Below are 22,894 nucleotides of genomic sequence, written 5' to 3'. Positions count from 1 at the left end.
ACTATTTTTTGAAAATATAATTACATTATATCATATTTCAAAATTAATAAATTATATTAGAATGGAATAATTTTTATTTTTTTTTATTAGTTTTCTAAAAATAATGTTATTTAACTGCTGGTAATTATGACAAAATTAAACATTCATTGAAGACACTGATTTATTAAAAACAATGATTATAATTTTATCTAAGATCAAGTACAACTTAAAATATATTTATAACATAAATTTGTTTAGAATTCTTTTGCAAAATTTTATTCATACATAAGAAACAATAAACTTAAAATATTGATACAAGAATTATATTATTCATAATTCATTATATATGAATATGATATATATATGCAAAATATATAATATTATTTCTTATTTTTCAAATTATTCATTAAAATATTTGTGTGCATATATATGTAATCCAGGTCATTTCATATACATGTGTAAACATATAATTCACAATTCGAGTTATTTTTTAAACATTCAAATAAACTTTATGTACCTTGACATGATATCAAATAATAACAATTACTACAAAGCATTGAAATATAAATGAAACGTAAATATAAATCTAAATCAAAGCATAATAACAATTGTTTCTTAAAGATAGTATATATGTACTTATATCATTCTTTACAATTATACTAAATCTTGTTCTGATATTCTGCCAAATGCAATGGACATCAAAATTCTTATTCAAGCATATCAATGTCTTTGCGAGGCTTTTTAATTGGCTAGATGAAAACCAGAAGAATATATATACATACACGTGTAGTTATATCAAACTGATAAAGGTACTTATTAATGCGTATAGATATATATCCTTTGGTACTAATAAATTTATTAATTTAAGATAAAGTTTGTATAATATTATTAATGCTAAAACATTATATACCAAACATTATTCGTTTTTTTTATTTGCTTCATTTTTTGCACGATCTTTAATAAATTCTTGTTTTTTATCCTTAGTTATTTTAGCTTCCATTTCACCAGAAAAACCAAATTCATTTACTCTAGTATGATCTGTTTTATATATCCATCTTTGATATAAAAATATAAAAAAAACAATATCATCTCGGAAGCAACCAATTCTATATAATGTTGGCATTTTTATCACAAATGCAAAGATGTCATCGATAAATGTATTTAGAAACTTGTAAGACATCATGCGCCATGGAAGATGTGCTACACTTTTTAACTTATAATTAATAAATAATTGTGGTGTCATCATAATAAATCCAAATGTTAGTAAAAATCCATAAAGCATACTAAGAACCCAAGAATACCATCCTTTATGTTCTAAATACATCAACGAATAAATAGCATATCCTCCTAAAAGAGGATAAAGAGTCCATGACAAATATTTAAAAGCAAGTCTATCGTATTCTTTTGTGGAAGATTCTACATATGATCCTTTATCATGAAAACTTATTTTTGGAAAAATACCAAATATTTTTGAATTTTTATCAACAGTAATATTTACAACTTTATTAATTTTCCATACTTCAATGCATAAACCTATTGCGCAACTAATCCGAACGACTGTATTTGTTTCATTATCAAGAACATACAATAAAACAATCAAAGATTGAAAAACATTGAAAAATACAGATCGAACTGATAGACCTTCTAATGAATTACGATTATTCCAAAACTGTATATCTGCAAAAACATATAAAAATTATATTATAAATTATTTATAATATTTCTAATTGTAAATATATATTATGAATATTAATTGTCTTAAATGGATGCAAAATTATATTAAATTATATGTTAAAAATTCAAAAAATTTTATAACATATAAGAATATAATTTTGCAATTTTTTAAGTTATTTTTTAAGTTATACCATATATAAATTTTATACATAAATTTTTAAATTTTTTAATTAATTTTGTTTGTTAATGAATTTATCAATAACATATCTATTATTTAATTACCAATTTAAATAGTTAACCATCTATTTACAAAAATTAAATTATTTATTTTTAATCTTACCATTTTTAAATGCCAAAAATTCAAATACACTATGTAATACTGATACAATTATAGTTAAACCCAATAAATAGGGATTTGTTTCTAATAATGTTTCCTTCAAAGTATCTTGATCATTTTCATCTTCATCTGATGAATCTCCTAGATAAAAATATTATTAAAATTCTATTTTTCATTATAATTAATTTTATTGCTGACATAATATACCCATAAGTGAGGATGTCCATTTATTCCTCATTGTTTGAGCTGCATAAATTTGCCATTTAAATAATGAAAGTGGTTGATAAGTTAATTTAAGTTCAAGCTCTTTTACAGTATCATTTAAAGGTTGATAGTCTCTTTGCATATTCCAAAAATCATTCATATATATTACAGGCTTATAAAATTTCTCACCAGGTAAAAAATGAATATCTGTTAAAAAATATTTATCTTAAACATAAATAAAAATTTAAAATATTAAAAAAAAAACTTACATGTATCTAAAGGTGGTGACACTTGACCATATACCCAATTAGTATGATCTGTTACTAAATTAATAGTTAAATTTGGATGCCAGTGTGATATATATTCCTGATTCATTAATTCAGCTTTCTGAAATGAATATTTAATATCTTTAATTTAATATATATAAAATATATTTATTTAATGATTTGATGATAGAATACAACCATACCTCAATTTCTTCTTTACTTGCAGTAGTTTCACCAGTTAACAAATTATGTTTTTTTTGATATCTAACTTTCTTAAATTTATTTAACATTTTTGTAGAATTTGACATATAATTTCCCGCATAAATATTTTTTCCACTTTTAGGATTTGGAGATTTTCCAGTTTTTGTAATATACACATGAAGATATATAGATCCATTATTTTTTAATTGATCAGATGGAATAAATTTATAATTCTTAACTTTTGAACCATCTTTAAATGGTCCACTATACCAATCTCCATATATTAATCCTTGTTCTAACCATATTAATGTTCTTGGATCATCAAATTCCTTAAAATTTTCTGATTCTGATAAATAAACATGTAAATCAAATAGAGTTCCATTTTCAAATATATTTATAGTTTGTAAAGATTGTGCTGGATTAACAATGCCAGAAAACTGAGAATTGTCAGTGTGAAGTCTTCTAAATAGATGACTAATACAATAAATAATAAGGGCACGTATAATTAATGATTTTGTTATAGCAAAAAATGATTCTAGATGCGTTCGTTGATATTTTTTCCTTTGTTCATCAGTATCTGCATTTACCTATATATGAATTAAAAAAACAATTTTTATAATAAAATATTTCGGAAAGATTAAATTTCACTTAATATTTACGATATTATTTTCAAATGAAACAGGTAGCAACAACTATTTACATTTCATTTAATATATTACTAAACAATCATTTTATATTCTAAATGTATAAATTTTTTTAAATTATATATTACATTAAAATATAATTTTTAAAAAATTTGAACATATGAAATATATGTGAAATTAAACCTATTAATTTTAATAAAATATAAGTATTTTCAAATGAATTATAAAATAAGAGAATATAAGATAACATAATTAACACACATCTCTCTCCTCGTTGTTTTCTGTAGAAATTACTTCTCCATTTTGTCGATTGTTATCCATATTTTCTTTGATATCTATTTCCTCACGATCGTGATTATCATTTTCAGTACCCACCATTTTTGTGTTCATGTTTTCCATATATTCTCTTTGAGTCTTCAGAGGGAGACACATATATATTAATACTACCGGATGTACAATGTACAATGTACAATATATTTCATAATCGTTTACTTAACTTAAATTTTTCATATCTAATCAAATAATTTAAAATATGTACAATGAAATATTTTTACAATCTTTTATAATACTAAATTTATTAATCTTTCTTGCATATATAATATATCAATTAATTTTTTGTAACATAAATAATTTATAATCATTTGAAATATTATTTTCAGAAAAATATAAAATAAATTTATTTATGTTCAATTTTTTATATAAATTTTTTTCAATAAATGTTTCTAATTTTTCTCATTGTATTACCACTAGTGATATTTAACTAGAGAAAAGTAAACAGCTAATTAAGATTGGATTTTAAAAAATCACATGTTCCGGCGGGAACAATGTAATATCTTGTAACGGGTTAAATGCAACTTATTATTTATCTTTTTTATTATCTTAATATAATTTTTTATATTATTATATCACATTTCTAAATTAAAACTATGTGGTGTACAACGCCTGAAATTTCATGGCATAATCGTGATCCAGTTTTGAGTATTGATATACAAAATGGAATTTATAAAACATCAAAAGATGAAATTTTTTGGCGAGTTGTAACCGGAGGTGCTGATTCACATATTTTGGTAATATTATACAAATAATTTATCATTTATCATATTCAAATATAATATGTGAATATGATTTTGAATTATTTTTTTAAATTAGATATGGCATTTAACAATGAATGAAAATGGAGGTGCTATTGTGAAGTGCGTTGCTGATTTAGAACGGCATCAAAGGGCAGTAAATGTAGTGCGATTTTCACCATCAAAAAGTATTTTAGCTTCAGGAGATGATGGTTAGCAAAAAATATATTATGAAAGATTAATTAAAAAAAGTAAATTAAAATATATTTTATAGAATCAACTATAGTTTTATGGAAACAAAAGGAGGATTGCGAATTTTTTATTACTTCTGAAGAAACTAAAGATAAAGAACAATGGATTTCTTGGAAAGTATTAAGAGGACATCTTGAGGATGTCTATGACATCAGTTGGTCTCCAAATTCTAATATGTTAGTTTCTGGATCTGTAGATAATACAGCCATTTTATGGGATATTCACAAAGGACGTTCTGTAGCAATATTATCTGATCATAAAGGTTTTGTACAAGGTGTTTCATGGGATCCTTGTAATCAATATATATGTACAATAAGTACAGATAGGTATTCAATTTTAATAATATTTTTGTTATCTTTAACATATTTATATATAATCAAATTATACATTTATAGAATATGCCGTTTAATTGATATAAATACTAAAAAAACAGTACAACGGGTATATAAGACAAAAATTCCAACTCGAACAAATCATCCAATAAAAGATAAAATAGTACGCTTATTTTATGATGATACTTTTAAGTCATTCTTTAGAAGATTAACATTTTCTATAGATGGATTATTACTTATTGTACCTTCTGGTATAATTGAGGCTATAGAAACATCAGAAAGGGTATCTAATACAACTTTAATTTTTTCAAGATATAATTTAAAAGAGTAAGTTTATTGATATATAATATAATATATAACACAATATATTTTATAATAATTTATAATAATTTTATTTTCAGACCTCTTGTACTTCTACCTTCTTTAGATGAATGTACTATTGCAGTTCGATGTTGTCCACTTTATTTTGAATTACAAAATGATGGTCCAACACCAATGATAGCTTTGCCTTATCGAATGGTATTTGCTGTTGCAACACAGCATTCAATAATGATATATGATACTCAACAAATTTCACCAATTGCTGTAATATCAAATATTCATTATACTAGATTAACTGATGTTGCATGGTAAGAAATGATTATTTAATATTATTAAATGAAAAAAAAATTTATTTATTTATCATTTTTAGGTCAGATGATGGTAGAATTTTAATTGCATCTTCAACAGATGGTTATTGTTCTATAATACATTTTCAAAAAGGTGAATTAGGTCAAGAATATAAAAAACAAAGTGATATTCCAACAAAATCTGATAGTATTAATAATTTTAAACAATTTACAACATCAAGTTTTAATATTAAAAATGTATCTGAAAAACTTGCAGCCACTGCTGATATAGATAATAGTGCTATAGATATTGACATAAAACATGAAATAAAAAAAATTCTCAATGAAAATTCACAAAATATCATAAATGAAAATAATAAATTATTAAATCACACAATTAAACAAAAAAAAGACTTAGATAATAAAATGGAAATTGAAGAGACTGAAGATATTAAATTAGTTTATAATGAAGAAAGTACTAATGAAGTTATTAAAGTAAATATATCTCAAAAATCAGAGATACCATTAATAATCCCTAGTAAAACTCCTCGAAGAGTACAATTAATTACACTTTCTAGTCCAAAAGGACTTAAAAAGGAACAATCTTAACTTTGAAATGTGACTAATAATTATAAAATATATTTACATATTTAAATATTTACATATATATATTTTTATAATATTTCGTTTTATAATTTTTATTATTACAATAAATATTTTAATGATAAATTTAATCAAATTTATTATTCATTTCCTTATATTTATAGAAATATATTCATTTGTTTATAATAGTAAGTAAGTAATTGATTAATTGTTATATATTATTAATATATAACATTTTTAAATATGTATATGAAACAAGTAAATTTGTAAATAAATTTTAATCAATTTTCCATCTTCTTTATTTAGTATCTAGCAAGTAAAATAAAATTTATCTAAGTTAAGAACGATTTTAGTGATATTTATGTTTTAACCGAGTATTCTGAGTACTATAGTATTAACTTTGTCACCTATGATACTTAAAACAGATATTATATACCTAGAAATAATAATATGGCGTATCACAGTGATCTGACCATTCATTGAGTCAGACAGTAGTCGGATTGTGGTTTGTCCTGACACGATCTTTCATCTGAGAATTTATATTATTAATAATGGTAAATATTTTATTTATTATATATTGCATTATTATTTAATATTAAAAATATGAAAATCATAATTATGATATTAATTATAATAAAAATTATTTTATTTATAAAAAATTATACTTAAAAAGTTATTTACTATTGTTTTATAAACATTTATAAAAAATTTTTATAATATGAACAAAATGGATTAAACTGAATAATATAGTATTATTACTAAAGATTAGATTTCCAAATTACAATTATAAATTTCTACGACAGTTAGGAAATTATAATGCAAAACTATGCAATATTAATATCGTCTATAGCCAAGGTATTGTATAATTATAATGTATCATACTTTCTTTTAATCGACCGATTAGAAAACTGTCAATAGAAAATCTTAAACAAAACAGTTTCCCAAGTTAAGATAGAAACATGAATACAACGAATATTATAACTGGAAAAATATTTCAAAAAATTGAAAAATTTTTACTATGATACAAAATATAATAAATAAATAATATTTTAATTTATATATTTAAACCTTCTAATTTGAATATAAATTCAAATTTATGCATTATATAAGCATAAATTATGCATTATTATTATATTATGCATTATATAAATAATAATATTTATTGTTGTTTTCAAAAAATATATACTTAAAATATTAATAATTGAACTATAATTAATACTTCATTATAATTAATATTTCACAATTTTAAAATAATTTTATATAAAATCATTAGATTTGCTATTATATGTTTAAAAAAAACATTACAAAATATTTATATTGCAAAATGATGAAAGAAACGCAATTACTTATTTGATAATGATATTTTAACATAAATTATTTAATGTTATTATGTATAAATATTTAATCTTTTTAAATACTTATATAATTGAAATAAATAAATTTTTTTTTAAAATTAATTGTTTTAAATTGTTTAATTTGTATTTAATAAATATATTTATAATTGTACACAATTTGTTTCTCTCTTTATATACATATAAAAAGGAAATCAATTATCAATCATTTTTTTTTTTCGCGCAAAGATCATCTATTTGCAAAATTGTAAAATTGTGTCACGCATAAAACAATATTCGATTAAGCTGCTATGGTTACTATATGTCAACCTATAAAAATCGATTTTTAGCATGATATAGAGAATGTAAAATATATGCATTCCGGAAGTGTGTATGATCTATGTTTTATGTGCAAAGCAGCGATGAATCTATCTTTACAACGATGTGACTTTCTTTTTTAGATCATGATTAATAAATGATGATACAATAGGTCAAGGTAAAAAAGCTGTAATTTACTGACAGATATAAAATTACTTTACTGTCGATAGAATTTTAACATATCAGTTCGTAATCACATTGTGTGGAGTGCATTAACTGAAGTAGTTTAAAAACGTTAAATTTAACAATAAGTGATTCAATATTTAAATGAATTAAATTATTTAAATGATTCGATTGGAAAAATTCGATTTAATATTATTTCATATATTTTTAATAATAAAAGGTATTTCTTTATGTTTTTGAAGAAGAAGAACTTGTATAATTTATATTCGAAATGTTTAATAAGAAAAAAAACATTTGTACACAAATAAATAATTTATAATAAGATAAATATTTCATTAATCTACAATAAAATAAAAAAAATAAAGGGGATATATGGCATAGATAATTCTAAAATACATTTAAATGTTATTTTTAAACATTTTTTCGACTTTTTTATTTTTTATTAAACATAATTATTTAAATAAAATTACTAATTATTAATTGTAAAGAATATTCTATGAAAAAATGGCGAAAAAGGTATGATATTCAAATTTTAGACAAAATTAATAGTTTATAATTAATTTTTCTTAATTATTAACACTTAAAAATATCTTTAATCTCTTTAAAAATTTAAATTAGTACATTTTTTATTTTTTTTCGATTGAAAGCAATTGTTAATTAATAATAATATTAAATATAATTAAATATATTATATTATTATAGCGGGAATGCATATCTATTCATATTGGACAGGCTGGTGTTCAAATGGGTAATGCGTGCTGGGAACTATATTGCTTGGAACATGGAATTCAACCTAATGGGCAAATGCCCAGTGATACCACTGTTGGTTATGGGGATGATTCTTTCAACACATTTTTTTCTGAAACAGATTCAGGAAAACATGTTCCAAGAGCTGTTTTTGTCGATCTTGAACCAACAGTAGTAGGCAAGTTATTAATCGAAAAGTATTAATTTTCAGTTTTGTTAAAAACTAAAAAATTCGATTTTTACTTGATTAACAAATAATATTATTGTAAAATTAAAATTATATAAATTTTTCATATAAAACTTCAGATGAAGTTCGTACCGGCACATATAGACAACTATTTCATCCGGAACAATTAATCACAGGAAAAGAAGATGCCGCAAATAATTATGCTCGTGGTCATTATACAATAGGTATATTACGCAATGTTTTATTAACAGAAAATTAAATTTTATTTCATTATTCTTCTGATAATTGATAAATATATATTTTTAGGAAAAGAAATTATAGATCTCACTTTAGATCGAATTCGTAGACTTACTGAACGATGCAGGGGTTTGCAAGGTTTCTTAATTTTTCACTCGTTCGGTGGAGGTACAGGTTCAGGTTTTTCGAGTTTACTTATGGAAAGATTATCCGCCGATTATCCTAAAAAAAGTAAACTGACTTTTAGCATTTATCCTGCACCTCAGGTAAAGAGCATATAATATATAAGTAAATATAATTAATAATTATATACTACATGAATATTTGTCAGGTATCAACTGCTGTTGTAGAACCATATAATGCGATTCTTTATACACATCCAACATTAGAACATTGTGAAGTGGCATTCATAGTTGACAATCAAGTATGTAATGTTATTCAATATCTTTATAGTAATAGATTTACAGTTATATATAGCTTAAGTTTAAAATTATTATAATAGAAGTTACAATTTCATATAAAATAAATAATATTGTAATTATATTATTGTTGCAATTGCTGCATTTACATCTTTAGGAACAATATATAAATACAATACAATAATATATAAATACATATATAAAATAAAATATATAAAATATATATATAAATACAGTACAATAATATAATTACAAGAATGTAATTCTTAATATATTTCGTAATACTATATTTCGTAAATAATATTTACTTGAAAAATTTTGCGTATCTCTTCTCAAATTATATTTTCTTAATTCTCTTAATTCTTTAAAAAAAATATAAATATATATGTTCTAAAAATAAATTAAAGTTTCATTTTTTGTACATATATATCTTAATTCTCTTAATTCTCTAAAAAAAATATAAATATATATGTTCTAAAAATAAATTAAAGTTTCATTTTTTGTACATATATATAAGAGGAGAGTTATAATAATTTCATTTTTTGCATCAACTTATTATAATGATTCGTAACGTTTTCCAGGCCATTTATGAATTATGTAGAAGAAACTTAAGCATTGATAGACCAACATACACTAATTTAAACCGTTTAATTGGACAAATTGTTTCATCTATAACAGCAAGTTTACGATTTGATGGAGCTCTTAACGTTGATCTTACTGAATTTCAAACAAATTTAGTACCATATCCACGTATACATTTTCCTCTTGTAAGTTAATAATTTAATTTGAAATGTCATACTTATGTAATAATGTTATCATACTTATAAATGTTCAAATTTTATATTTACAAATGTTTTAATAAGATATGATAAAATTGTTGTATAGGCAACTTATGCTCCTGTTATATCAGCTGAAAAAGCTGGTCATGAAAGAATTACAGTAGCGGAAATAACGAATTCCTGTTTTGAACCAAATCATCAAATGGTGAATTGTGATCCGCGTAGAGGTAAATATATGGCGGTATGCATGCTTTATAGAGGAGATGTTGTTCCTAAAGATGTAAATGCAGCAATTGCAACAATTAAAAGGCAAAAACATGTTCAATTTGTTGAATGGTGTCCGACTGGTTTTAAGGTTTGTCTGATAAGATAAAAATAGAATATGAATTTAAAATTTAAAATATAATAATAGCTAATTAATTAATAGAATATGATAATATGATAATAATATGATAATAATATGATAATAATTTAAAATATATAAATTAGAATATAAATAATATAAAATATAATTATAAAAAAAAAATAAAATAAAAATATTTTAAATTATTTATAAAACATTAATTTCTATAAAGATTGATTTTTAATCAAATTTTATTCAAATAAAAAATTTAATTTCTTATATAGGTAGGAATAAATTATCAACCACCTACTGTAGTACCAGGAGGTGATCTTGCAAAAGTAGAAAGAGCTGTATGTTGCCTTTGTAATACTACTGCAATAATTGAAGCATGGGCTAGAATCGATAATAAATTTGATTTAATGTACGCTAAACGAGCATTTGTTCATTGGTAAATTAATATTTATAACTTTTTTTATATCAATTTAAATTTATATATATATATATATATATATATATATATATATATATATATAAATTAAAACATAAAAATATATATATAAATGAAATAAATTATTCTAAACTATAGGTTTGTTGGTGAAGGCATGGAGGAAGGTGAATTTGCAGAAGCACGAGAAGATTTAGCTGCTTTGGAATTAGATTATCGTGAAGTTCAAGAAGATGCAACTAATACAGAAGATGAGGAAGAATATTAATTTTTTAAATATATCAAAAGTGTTGTTATTTGATTAAAATACAATAAATAAAATCAATAGCTTAAGAAAATAAATCATATTTTTATTGCAATGATTGAATATAAATCATATCGAAATCATATCAATCAAAATTAAATAAGAAATATATAGAATATTATCATATAGAATAGATCTAACTATAAGTTTAATATATTTTTTTATTTATGAATGAAACAAAGAAGCAATATTGAATGCCCTTATCATTTTAGTATTATTTTTAATATTATCGATTCGATTCAAAACAACATTGCATTAGTAATAAGTGAAATTAAAATTAAATTTTAATATAAAATTACAAATAAAAAAAATATTCCGTTCTGTTAGAATCTTGTAGTATATAAATATATATTTACACATACTTTATACATAATTATATTTATATATGATAAACTATATGAAACAAATAATTAAAATAATAGTTCCATAGTATTATGTATATTAAAAAAAAATTACTTTTATTAAATGAGGATTAAAAATAAATTTTAACGAAATATTTTTATTATTACTATCATTTATTATAAAAATATTATTATGCATATTATTTATAATTTAATATATTTATATATATTTATCGATTGAAATCGATATGTTAGAACATATAATAAAAATTCCGTAAGATGTCATGTCTAATCTGTTTCTCATTTATGAAAAAAGTCGTTTGATTCAGAAGAGTGTATGTAATTTAGATTATAGCATGCTAGAAACTCTAATTTGATTTCTTCTATTGAGTTCAAAGATCGATATTTCAAAATATATAATACAAAATTTTATAAAATGTTATCATTATTTTTCTCCATTACTATAAGTGAGCAAGATTAAGTTTAAAAAATCATATATAATGATGTAGATAGTTATTAATATCAAAGAAATATTTTAATATGAACTATTTAAATGTTATAATTTTCAATATTCTATTATTAATTTTATAATTTATTAATGTAATGCATTAATTCGTTAAATTCGTTTATTTTTCCTCTTTATTTTTTATCAAAAAACTTAATTTTTTTATTATTTTATTATTATTTTATAAATAATAATTGTTAATTATTATTTATATTTATATTAATAAAATCATTAATTATATTGAAATTTCCGAAAATTTGTCATATTCAATTTGATTAAAATTTTGAAAATAGTGTTTTCACATAAATAATTATAAGAATTTTTGATGATTCAAAAATTAAAACGCAAATTTTGCAAAAAAAATATTTAACTATAATGTTATCCAACATATTATCGATAATTTTGAATAAAATGATATACGGTATTTTTCTGCATAAAATTGATTGCCTATATTTTATTAATTCTCTGCATATACATTACAACAGAAGCATCAATTCATTCAATAAATATATATACTTACTAATACATTTATCTTGTTTGATTAATTTCTTGGATGTATATCAATGAGTAATTATTATAAGCGATATGTTATCAAAACTTCATTTCTTGTCACGTTATAACAAAATTTTACTATGTAATTTCATCGTTAGATGTCAGGATGACGGTATTAACGCTGCACGTGTTACGTTGCCGTGGTTTAAATAAATTAGCCAATCCGCTGAAATTAACAGTAACCGGTAGTCTTATTAAATCACGATCGTGTTCTGTGTTTGAAAAATACGCAAAAAAAATGTCATATACAACTATCGAAAGGGGTGCACTAAATAGCACTGATTATAGAATTTATTTCAGTAAGTATTTAATAACATAACCTTAAAATTGAATCAATGTTCCCATATCATGACTTTTTTAACGATTGAACTAGCATGTCGTCATCAGAGACTTCATTAAAATTTTTGAACATATTATTATGTGACCTTATGTTTTTTAACATGATTTTTTCATTTTGTATCGTTCTTAATTTAAAAATTAAAATCAAATTTTTTCGTATGCTAAATTAGGGATAAATTTTTTTTGTAAGTTTTGCTTTTTCTGCAAATATTTTATATTTTTTAATATATGAAAACTATATTTAATAATAAATATATTTATTAATATATTTAAAATAAATTCATATGTTTATAATTAAAATTTTTTTATTTTAATAAGAGTTTTATAACCTGACATAGTTTTGGTGAAAGGATTTGAATTCTTTTAATATTATAAAAAATTTTCTATTTCTTATATATATATGCGTAATTTATATATATTTTTACGAATATTAATTTAATTTTTAATTTTAAATCAATATTCTAATTATTATTAATAATTTATTTGAAAATTATTTTTGATAGACATGTGCTTACTTTCACTTCATCTTTTTTTCAAATAGTTTATAATCGATTGTTTTTTCATTTTTTTTAATCTTTTATTGTCTTTTATTATCTTACTAATTAATTTCTTTATTAAAATCTCATTAAATTAATTATATTTTAATATCAATTCAGATTATTCTAATATCTTTTTAATTACTTTTTATTTACATTGTTAATGATTTTGTTTTAAAAATTTTTTCAAATATTTTTTGTGCTATTATATTTTTATATATTTTATAAAAATATTAATTTATAGAAGAATTATTTATATAATTCTTTAATGAATAAGCTAATTGTTATAGGAAATGATGTTGGCCCAATTTCACCCATGCATGACATTCCACTTTATGCTGATGAAAGTAATAAAATATTAAATATGGTTGTTGAAATACCAAGATGGACAAATGCAAAGATGGAGATTAATCTTAAAGAAACTTTAAATCCTATTAAACAAGATGTTAAAAAAGGCAAATTAAGATATGTTGCTAATTGTTTTCCTCATCATGGATATATATGGAATTATGGTGCATTGCCACAGGTATTTTAATAAAATTTTATTAGCAATAGATTTATCAATATAAAGAAAATATTATCAATATCAAAAAAAAAATTAAAACATAAAAGAATTTATATTTATAATGTGATCAGCAAAAAATGATATATTTCCTCTTTTGTGATATCTCACATTTATAGAATGATGTCATCAATTTCATTAGTATTAATTCATTGAAGAAAATGAATGATTGCATGGATCAAACATGCACATAAATTTTTCTATACATACATGTTTTGCTAAAGTGTGTGAACACAATCTTATCAAAGCTTATGTAAGCTCTCAGTTCAAGGCTATTATTATCTATACTATTTTTATTTATTGTAAAGTGATTAATTTTTTTCTCTATTTTATTTTATATTCCTTTAATTAATTAATATTTTTTTGTATTTAAATATTTTGTTAAATATATTTGCAAGATGAGATATTTATATGCAACATTTTTCTTATAAATAGACATGGGAAAATCCTGAAGTTTTAGATGAAGCCACTGGATGCAAAGGAGACAATGATCCCATTGATGTCCTTGAAATAGGATACAAGGTAAGAACATTTTAAAAAATTATTTAGTTATTTAGTTATTTAATAAAATATTTATTAAATTAATAAATAAAATATTTATTATTAGGTTGCAAAAAGAGGAGAAATCTTAAAAGTAAAAGTTTTAGGTTGTGTTGCACTCATTGATGAAGGTATGTAATATTGAATGAATAAATAATATTGAATATTTAAGAATTACTCGTTGTATTATCTTATCTTTATTGATTTTAGGTGAAACTGATTGGAAGATTATTGTTATTGATGTCAATGATCCCTTGGCAGAACAAATGAATGGTAAGGATTATTTCTGATAATGATACTTGATTATCAATTATATATAATCTCAAAATTTATAATATATTTTATAGATGTATCTGACATTGAAAAACATTATCCAGGATTAATGAAAGCTACTATTGAATGGTTCAAGATTTACAAAATACCAGATGGTAAACCAGAGAATCAATTTGCATTCAATGGTGAAGCAAAATCGAGAGATTTTGCTTTACATATTGTGGAAGAAGTACATCAGCATTGGCAAAATCTTATTAAACGAGAAGCTCCTGCAGGAGGAATTGCATGGTTTGTAAATTCTTCAAATATTCCATTCAAAAAATGTATTTAAAATTAAATTACAAATACAAATTTTATTTACAGTACTAACACAACTATATCAGGTAGTCCATTTAAAACTACTATAGAAACTGCTGAAGAAGTATTGGAAAAAGCTGCAGAACTATCAGAACCTCAATCAGTAGATCCTATTGGTAAGTTAGAAATATTCATTTATATCAATATTCATTTATATTTAAATTAATCAAATTTAAATAACATATAACATTAATAATATTTATTTACAGTTAATAAATTTCATTTCATTCAATTATTGCAACATAAATTATAAATATATAACTCAAGATACCAAAAATATTATTAATTAATTCTATCTATATTATTATTTGTTGTATATATTTTTTCTATGGCATTAAATAATTATTTTAAAATTTTAATATTAATTACTTAAATTTTTATATTTGATTTCAGTCAATAAATGGCATTACGTGCATCTTAAATGAGAATAAAGGGATATTCTCATATCAATGCATCCTTTGATGTTTGCACACACTTGCTTGTTTTTAGGGCACATAATGGAATACTGCTGCATAAATTTTAATACATTCAATAGTTATAGATTATATTTAAATGATATAGCATGTGCTTGCAGTACCGAAACAAGCAATTATTCAATTATTAAAACTAAACTTTATGTATCTTATTATTATTTATTTTAATATATTTATAATTATCGAATTGGAAAGTATGTACAAAGTTTTCTAAGTATTTTTTAACTATGTATCAAATTATCTTGTTACTGTACTGTACGTACATGAACACAAATAATAATATATAATAGAAATTACATATACTCTTATAAGGTTGTGATGCAGCTTTCCATCAGTATCCAAGAATAGAATATTCTAGATAAATAGATTTATTTTTATTTTCCTTACATTATAGATATAATGTAATAATAAATTAATTTGTAATTTCATTAAAGATTTTAAATCATGTATTTTTATTATTCATTTTTGATAATTTTATATTTAAAAATATAATAAGAAAAATAATAAGAATAATAATAAAAAATAATATAATAAGATATTATTAAAAATATAATTATAAAATTATAAAAATAAATATGTAAAAAAAATTATATTGTGAAAATTTATATTATTTACTTTGAAATATTTAAAAAAATTTAAAAATAGATGATTAATTAGTTAATAATTAAATTTAAATTATTAATATATTTTAATAACATTTTTGTAATAATCAAAAAATTATGATTATTTAAAATTTTGATAGAAAAATAGTGAATCTCATTAATATCTCATAAATAGTCAATATATATACGTATATCATATTTTAATTTTGCGATTTTGCTTTATCAAGTTGTAATTAATAAATAATATTGTAAGAAAGTTAAAAAGCAAAAGAGATAATATTTAATAAATATGAAATAGTGATTGCGTTAGTTTAATAATATTTTTCCTTTTGTCTTTCTCGGTGATGTGATCTATTTTGTAAAGAAGATATCTACGTGACGTTGTCTTTCTAGTTTCTACTCCCATGGGAAATGTCTCTACCCGAGGAAAATAGCTCGGTGAGGAAAAGGTGGGGGTTAAGATATAGTGTAGGTTGTACAGTAAGAAAATAGTAAGACAAATTGCCATGACAACTTTCCACTCGAAATACAGGTCTGCTTTTATGTCTTTAAGTACCTTCAAAGAAAGGATGAAACTTAAAGGAATGCTAGAAAGTACCTGCCACTTATATTCTATGCTACTAAAATCTTGAACGTAAGTTCTAAAAGTATACTATACATAGATACATTCTATTGTGCCATTATTTGAGAATCACATCGTGATAACATTAATTTTCCTTAAAAACTTGATAACAGTAACGATTTAATTTTATGTTTGAGCTTATATTGTTTTTTGAGAAAATTCGTTGTAGATTTTTTTTTAAATGCTTGAGGATGTTTATGAATATTCTAATGATCGTTTTCTGATTGATTATTCGATTTTGTATTATTTCTACTATTTCAATTTATTCCCATCATTTTTTCCATAAATTTGCATAAAAGTTATATGTACGTAATAATTTATATTACATGTACGTAATAAACATCCTTTTATATAATTGTTAATAATCGTTAATTCTCTTTTTAATTATTTATAATAGCTATTTTAATACATTAGTCTAAAAAATAAAGAAATAGTGAAATTCATTTTCAATTAAATTATGGAACTTAATTCTAGATCGAAAAAAAAAACATGTACCAACTTCACATTATTTTATATAATACTTTAGGTGTTATATATTCTATATTCTATGTCTATCTTCTTGTTATGTCTACATTTCTAAATAACAATAATTCTTAGTTTCTTATTATGATATTTTTTAATTATGATTATGTTTAATAAATTTAACAAGTTTTTTCTTTCCATAGAAATACACTGCAACATCATTGTAATAAAACGAGATGAAGCATTGAAGATGAAGATTTGTGACGAGCTTAAAATCATCTGTCAAAAAACTTCTAATTTGATGTGAGTTCGAAAAAATACAGAAATAAAAAAAGAATGATACGAAAAAAAAGAATCTTGCCAGGTTAGTTCTGAGCGAATATTTGATGCGAAACTGGATTCCTTCTTAGTGCCCTCCTGCCGAATTCCCCGCGCCCTTTTTTCTCGTCAACTCACTGGCAACACCAGCTAGGTGAACCGAGAGCAGGTGGAGGTATTGACTGGCGCAGTATACTACGCGCTCGCGCGAATCTTGCTACCGGAGAGTCATCGAGGTACGTAGTCCATGGGAAAGGAACAGAGAGAGAAGGGTAGTCCGGTTTATATAGCTATCCTCCTGCAGCCTCCACCGCCCCTTCCCTTCATCCGCCGGAATCCGACCAATAGGCGGCTACGCGTCTGTGGTAGTGCGGCGTCGCCTCGACTCTGTTCGCGCAGTCACAACTCGTTCGACCGTCGAACTGGACGCTTCCGCTTTGTGGAAAACGGGAAAACGAACGTGTCGAAGTTGACGTGCGCGCCTTTTCATCGTTTTGCTGTCATCATTCGCGGAAATCTTTTGTTCATAGTTTTTGAATCGAGACGGTGCACGTGTTTGCAGGAATTTGCGCGACATCTCATTTCGTCAGTTCACGGTGGACGGTGTTCTCCCGCGGAAACAAGAACCATGCGATTTTCCTGGATGTTCGTAGCCACGGTGCTGCTAGTTCTAGTCACCGAGGCGAGGTGTAAGCGAAAATTTGATGGGGATTTCGAGTTTGCTGAAGAGGTGAGTCTATTGTATTTCATTTATGACTATATGACGTTCCTAGTTCGTCTTTTGTCGTGTATGATCACTACCGGCTAGCTGATATGTCGCGTTTTGGAGCCAATGAAATTCCAGATATTAATATATCTAGTTAGAAAGCATCGAATGCTTACTCTTATTTTCACAATTTAGAAGAGATAAGCATGGTTTTAAATTTATTTTTGTAATCTGTGCAATGCTACAATAGCTATTTATGCGAAATACTTTATTCAAATTAATGGAATTCAAAACGCGGTAAAATGAACCATAATGAAACGAATCTTAATTGGCTGACAGCGATATATCGATAAAATGAAGATCGAATATCGTTTTTGATTGGTTATATTTTTCGATTAACGGATTGAAGTTAGTTATAAGTTGTTTAAATGAGTTTGAAACATTCGATCATAAATATATATTTAATTTGTGTTACCAAAGATACAATTCAAATAAAATGGAAGATTGAATATATCATAAAACTATTAAAATGAAATAAAATAATATCTTATTTTTCTCTATATTTTGTCGATCAAGAGGTTTGTTTTTCTAAATTATTATTTAACTAATATGCATAAATTCGTTTTATTTTTTAATAAGTATATAATATCGAAGAATCCATGAATAAAAATTCTTTTTTTTTGTTAATGGAATATAATTGATGACAATTTTCTTTAATAGTTCATAAAATTCACTTCACAATGTATTTATAACTATGGTTCACAAGTAGCTGGTGAGCACGCAATATAGGCACTTTTACTTTCATATAACATCGGATCGGTTCCTTAATGCAAGTTATCGATGCAATTGTTTATTTTCTTTAGGACGTTTATCGCGTGTTCACTTTCTATGCATTCGATCTTGCCTAAATAAACATCGTGATTGAAAATAATTATGTTAGATATACAAACATATATCTACATGAACACTTTACATTATATATACAGGGTACACGATATGCCTTTTAGTATATGCAAATTTTAAAATATAATTAAAATACAATTAGTTCGTAATATATTTTTGACTGCAATGCAGAGTGTCAGATAATAAAAGACAACAAAGAAATTTAATATAAATTAGTAACTTATATTTTTTTTATTTTATATATATTCTTATGTCTGTTCCTTTTCTATGAAGAAGGATATATCTTTATCATTAAAATCCGCCTTAGGGATAAATTTAGAATTAATAAAGTTTTATTTTTCCATTTCGTATTCTATGTTTGTATAGATATTGTATATTTTTAACCTTGTTTTCATCTTCCAAACACTTCAAAGTACATTCGATTCGCAAAATCATTTCGTGTTCTACAACTATCGTTTAATATCCGGAACTGCGAGGAATTCGAAAACAAGGTCAGGAACAGAATGCATGTGTGCGTTTATCTTTCTATGGCCGGCCAGTTAGCGTTGTTCTTGAGCCTCGGTCGAAGGGTTCATATTAATGCGCGCGAGAGCTTAATATCGCGCGCACTTTAAATTTATGAAGCGGCGTTTTCAGCGACGCTGCCCCAATTTTGCCATTGCTATAACGTTATAACTCTATACGTCACTGCCTCGCTGTTGTATGCTACCACCGACACTTGACCCTCTTATCTTTTCTCTTTTATAATCCGCATTGCCATTTTTTGACTCGCCAATGCACATGAGTAGAAAACACGCGTTGCATCAGCTTTCCTGCGTGAGAAACTGTTGAAACACTTACCAATAACACTTTGCTTTCGCGATAAATGCGTTTTTTCGTCGTTGTTCCCCTTCGTTACCTCGTAAACAATATGGTGTTTTCCACGAACATCATGAGAATATAGCAAAATGTTGTATAGCACATATATATTATTATATACTATGTATACTATTTATTCGCTATCTTATGAGTATTTTATAAATTTTATCAGCATTCCAATTATGGCATGAAATTATGTCTAAATTGCATATTGGATAAATATCAAAATTTTAAAGATTTTAATATCAAGACAATTTTTATTTGACAAATTTTCATTAGTTATGATTCCATTAAATTGAAAATTTATATTTATATACATTATATATAGGAAATAAATAAACATATGAAAATTTTTGTAAAGTAAAGAGAATATTGATAATTTATTTTGATATTTAAAAAAAATTTGATGTAAAATTTTGTTATTCATGGTAGATCATTATTAACATTTATTATTATTCTATTCATTATTAGAATACTAAAAAGAAATATATAAAATTCGAAATTTTCATTATCAATGCAATATATTTTTTGCATTATCTGTGTCTTTCATCCATAAATAATAATTCTATAACGATTATATCTATATTGAAGGATACAAATATCTACGATCCGAGTATATCTACGATACGAGTTAATTATGCTGATCCAAATTTTGCTTCTGTTTATTCGTACAATACATTAACTGGAAACGTAATTGGTTAAACTACCCTCGTAAAAGATCTCTAATTAGAAGAAGTATGTATATCATTATATTTAGTCGAATATTTAGTCGAATATGTTGATTTATCAGTTGTTTATTTGAGCGATTTTTTATCTCTTTAATTCTTTTTGGAGGACTAATTTATATAAATTAACCTTCGTTTTCATCGATATTTTTACATGATCAATCTTCAATCGTAATTTCTGCGCACGATCGTTTGTTTGTATTTTCGTTCGCATTCTGTATATGTCAATTTTAATCCTTTACATTCGAAAAATTTACAGATGCATATGTATATGTATATAGTATAAATAATTTAATATATATGTATACACTAATAATATATATGTAAAATAAAATGTTAAATCAAATCAAATGTTAAATCATCAATAGATTATTCTTATATAATTAACGGTACATTACTCCGAGGAAAATTTTAATAATTTTTTTTTATTTCTGGAAAATATTACCTCTATAAAGATTTTTAAAAAATTTATTAAAAAATAGTGTATTTCTTGCAAATACGTTTTTCAATTTTGCCTCTCAATTATTTATTCTGTACGAATTCGATCGACAAGTGATAGTGTAAAGGGTTAACGTGACTATCGCAATCACGAGATGATACACACGTGATGGAATCGATCGTAAATCAGAAATATAGCTTTTGTTCTGCCTTCAGTTCGGAGGTGCTCGAAGAAACTCTCCGATACGAATTAAGCTTATCATTTATTTACCGTAACCGAAGCCAATCGATCAGACTTGATTCGATAACAATTGTTTCTATATTTCTCGAGTGGAAACTTTTCTTTCTTTTTCTTCCTCTTGTACCTTCGTGACTTGTCGAGTTCGATTGAAAATGGAAATAAAATTGCACGTAAAAATGGAATTGCCATTCAATTTTTACTCGGCTCTTTTTGTACTGCATATGTTTTCATCATGCACAGAACAATAGGTTTTAAAGTTTAACAGTTGGAAAGAAAGGATCGAAAACGGGATTTCAAGATTCTCTTTTCACTTTCTTAACACGATCCGCATTTACAGAACATTTCAAAAATTATATTTAGGATTATTTATTAATTAGAGATAAATTTGTTTTTTCGAGAAATAAGATTTTGCATACATAGAAATAACGATAAAAATCGTGTTGGAATAAATTGGACTAAAACTTTTAAGAGAATAATTTTTTAGTTAAGATATATTGAAAATTATTTTTTACGTTATTATCATGAATCTTTTTTATGATCAGGATTGCTATCTCATTCTATTATATAAAATCTAAAATTACTCCTCCCTGGAAATTTTAAAACTCGAAAGGATCAGAAATCAATAATTTTTTTCCACCTACCTATATACATACAGGTATACATTGGCATTTCCGAACGAAACTGTAGTCCAAAGATTTATTATCATAGATTATCAAGATCCTGTTCATGATACATACACTTTTTTCCCCCCATATTTAATATTGATCTATCGTATAAAAATTTGATCTCGAATTGTTCCTCCGTTCGAATTGTTCACCCTTTACAATTTCACGTATTTCCTAAATAATTAAAACGAAATCAAAGCGCAGACAGATAAACGAAACGACGGATAATTTAAATCCCAACTAGAATCCGTGTGTACAGGTGTTCCATTATATCCAAAGACTGGTAGCAGAAGTTTGCCTTCACGAGGCATGCCACGAAACGACGTTCATTAAAGCCACGTTATTGCGGATCGTGCTATTCCCGTTTTGTAATTTCAATAATCGAGCCGCAGCCTTGTGTCGCGAACCGCAAT

At 24.0% G+C, this 22,894-nt stretch overlaps 5 protein-coding genes across 6 annotated transcripts in view; 4 read left to right on the top strand and 1 right to left on the bottom strand.

Moving 5' to 3' along the window:
• Positions 1-359: 359 nt before the first annotated feature.
• On the bottom strand, positions 360-3,775 carry LOC122710833 (cleft lip and palate transmembrane protein 1 homolog). Its single transcript, XM_043928978.1, has 6 exons — positions 3,567-3,775; positions 2,664-3,248; positions 2,464-2,581; positions 2,198-2,401; positions 1,994-2,131; positions 360-1,656 (listed from the first exon to the last, which is right to left on the bottom strand). Exons 1-6 carry the CDS (start codon positions 3,735-3,737, stop codon positions 896-898), a joined length of 1,977 nt encoding a protein of 658 aa, XP_043784913.1. The 5' UTR covers positions 3,738-3,775; the 3' UTR covers positions 360-895.
• Positions 3,776-4,073: 298 nt separating this feature from the next.
• On the top strand, positions 4,074-6,259 carry LOC122710839 (chromatin assembly factor 1 subunit B). Its single transcript, XM_043928989.1, has 6 exons — positions 4,074-4,372; positions 4,455-4,587; positions 4,650-4,953; positions 5,023-5,286; positions 5,361-5,588; positions 5,651-6,259. Exons 1-6 carry the CDS (start codon positions 4,232-4,234, stop codon positions 6,174-6,176), a joined length of 1,596 nt encoding a protein of 531 aa, XP_043784924.1. The 5' UTR covers positions 4,074-4,231; the 3' UTR covers positions 6,177-6,259.
• A 2,206-nt stretch (positions 6,260-8,465) lies between these two features.
• LOC122710875 (tubulin alpha-1C chain-like) lies at positions 8,466-11,450 on the top strand. Its single transcript, XM_043929075.1, has 9 exons — positions 8,466-8,518; positions 8,705-8,927; positions 9,056-9,160; positions 9,243-9,439; positions 9,505-9,597; positions 10,174-10,359; positions 10,478-10,726; positions 10,999-11,162; positions 11,301-11,450. Exons 1-9 carry the CDS (start codon positions 8,507-8,509, stop codon positions 11,425-11,427), a joined length of 1,356 nt encoding a protein of 451 aa, XP_043785010.1. The 5' UTR covers positions 8,466-8,506; the 3' UTR covers positions 11,428-11,450.
• A 1,502-nt stretch (positions 11,451-12,952) lies between these two features.
• Positions 12,953-17,069, top strand: LOC122710877 (inorganic pyrophosphatase). Of its 2 annotated transcripts, none has more exons than XM_043929079.1 (8): positions 12,953-13,160; positions 14,027-14,262; positions 14,734-14,820; positions 14,906-14,969; positions 15,049-15,111; positions 15,186-15,399; positions 15,475-15,584; positions 16,911-17,069. In XM_043929079.1, the coding sequence occupies exons 1-8, from the start codon at positions 12,968-12,970 to the stop codon at positions 16,934-16,936; spliced, it is 993 nt and encodes a 330-aa protein (XP_043785014.1). In that variant the 5' UTR covers positions 12,953-12,967; the 3' UTR covers positions 16,937-17,069. The 2 variants fall into 2 exon arrangements, with proteins under 2 accessions (XP_043785014.1, XP_043785013.1); XM_043929078.1 differs by lacking the exon at positions 16,911-17,069 and adding an exon at positions 15,862-16,390.
• Positions 17,031-22,894, top strand: part of LOC122710874 (proteoglycan Cow) — a 185,836-nt gene continuing 179,972 nt past the window's right edge. The window contains exons 1-2 of the mRNA XM_043929074.1: positions 17,031-17,177; positions 17,831-18,675. Coding sequence (XP_043785009.1) covers positions 18,193-18,675 — 483 coding nt within the window. The 5' untranslated portion in view covers positions 17,031-17,177; positions 17,831-18,192. The remainder of the gene's footprint in view (positions 17,178-17,830; positions 18,676-22,894) is intronic.

This window comes from Apis laboriosa, unplaced genomic scaffold (genome assembly GCF_014066325.1).
Source record: "Apis laboriosa isolate Shangri-la unplaced genomic scaffold, ASM1406632v1 scaffold158_cov153, whole genome shotgun sequence".
NCBI classification, from domain to species: Eukaryota; Metazoa; Arthropoda; class Insecta; order Hymenoptera; family Apidae; genus Apis; species Apis laboriosa.
The sequence above is the reverse complement of the archived record's forward strand: the minus strand, read 5'-3'. Positions and strand labels throughout refer to the sequence as shown.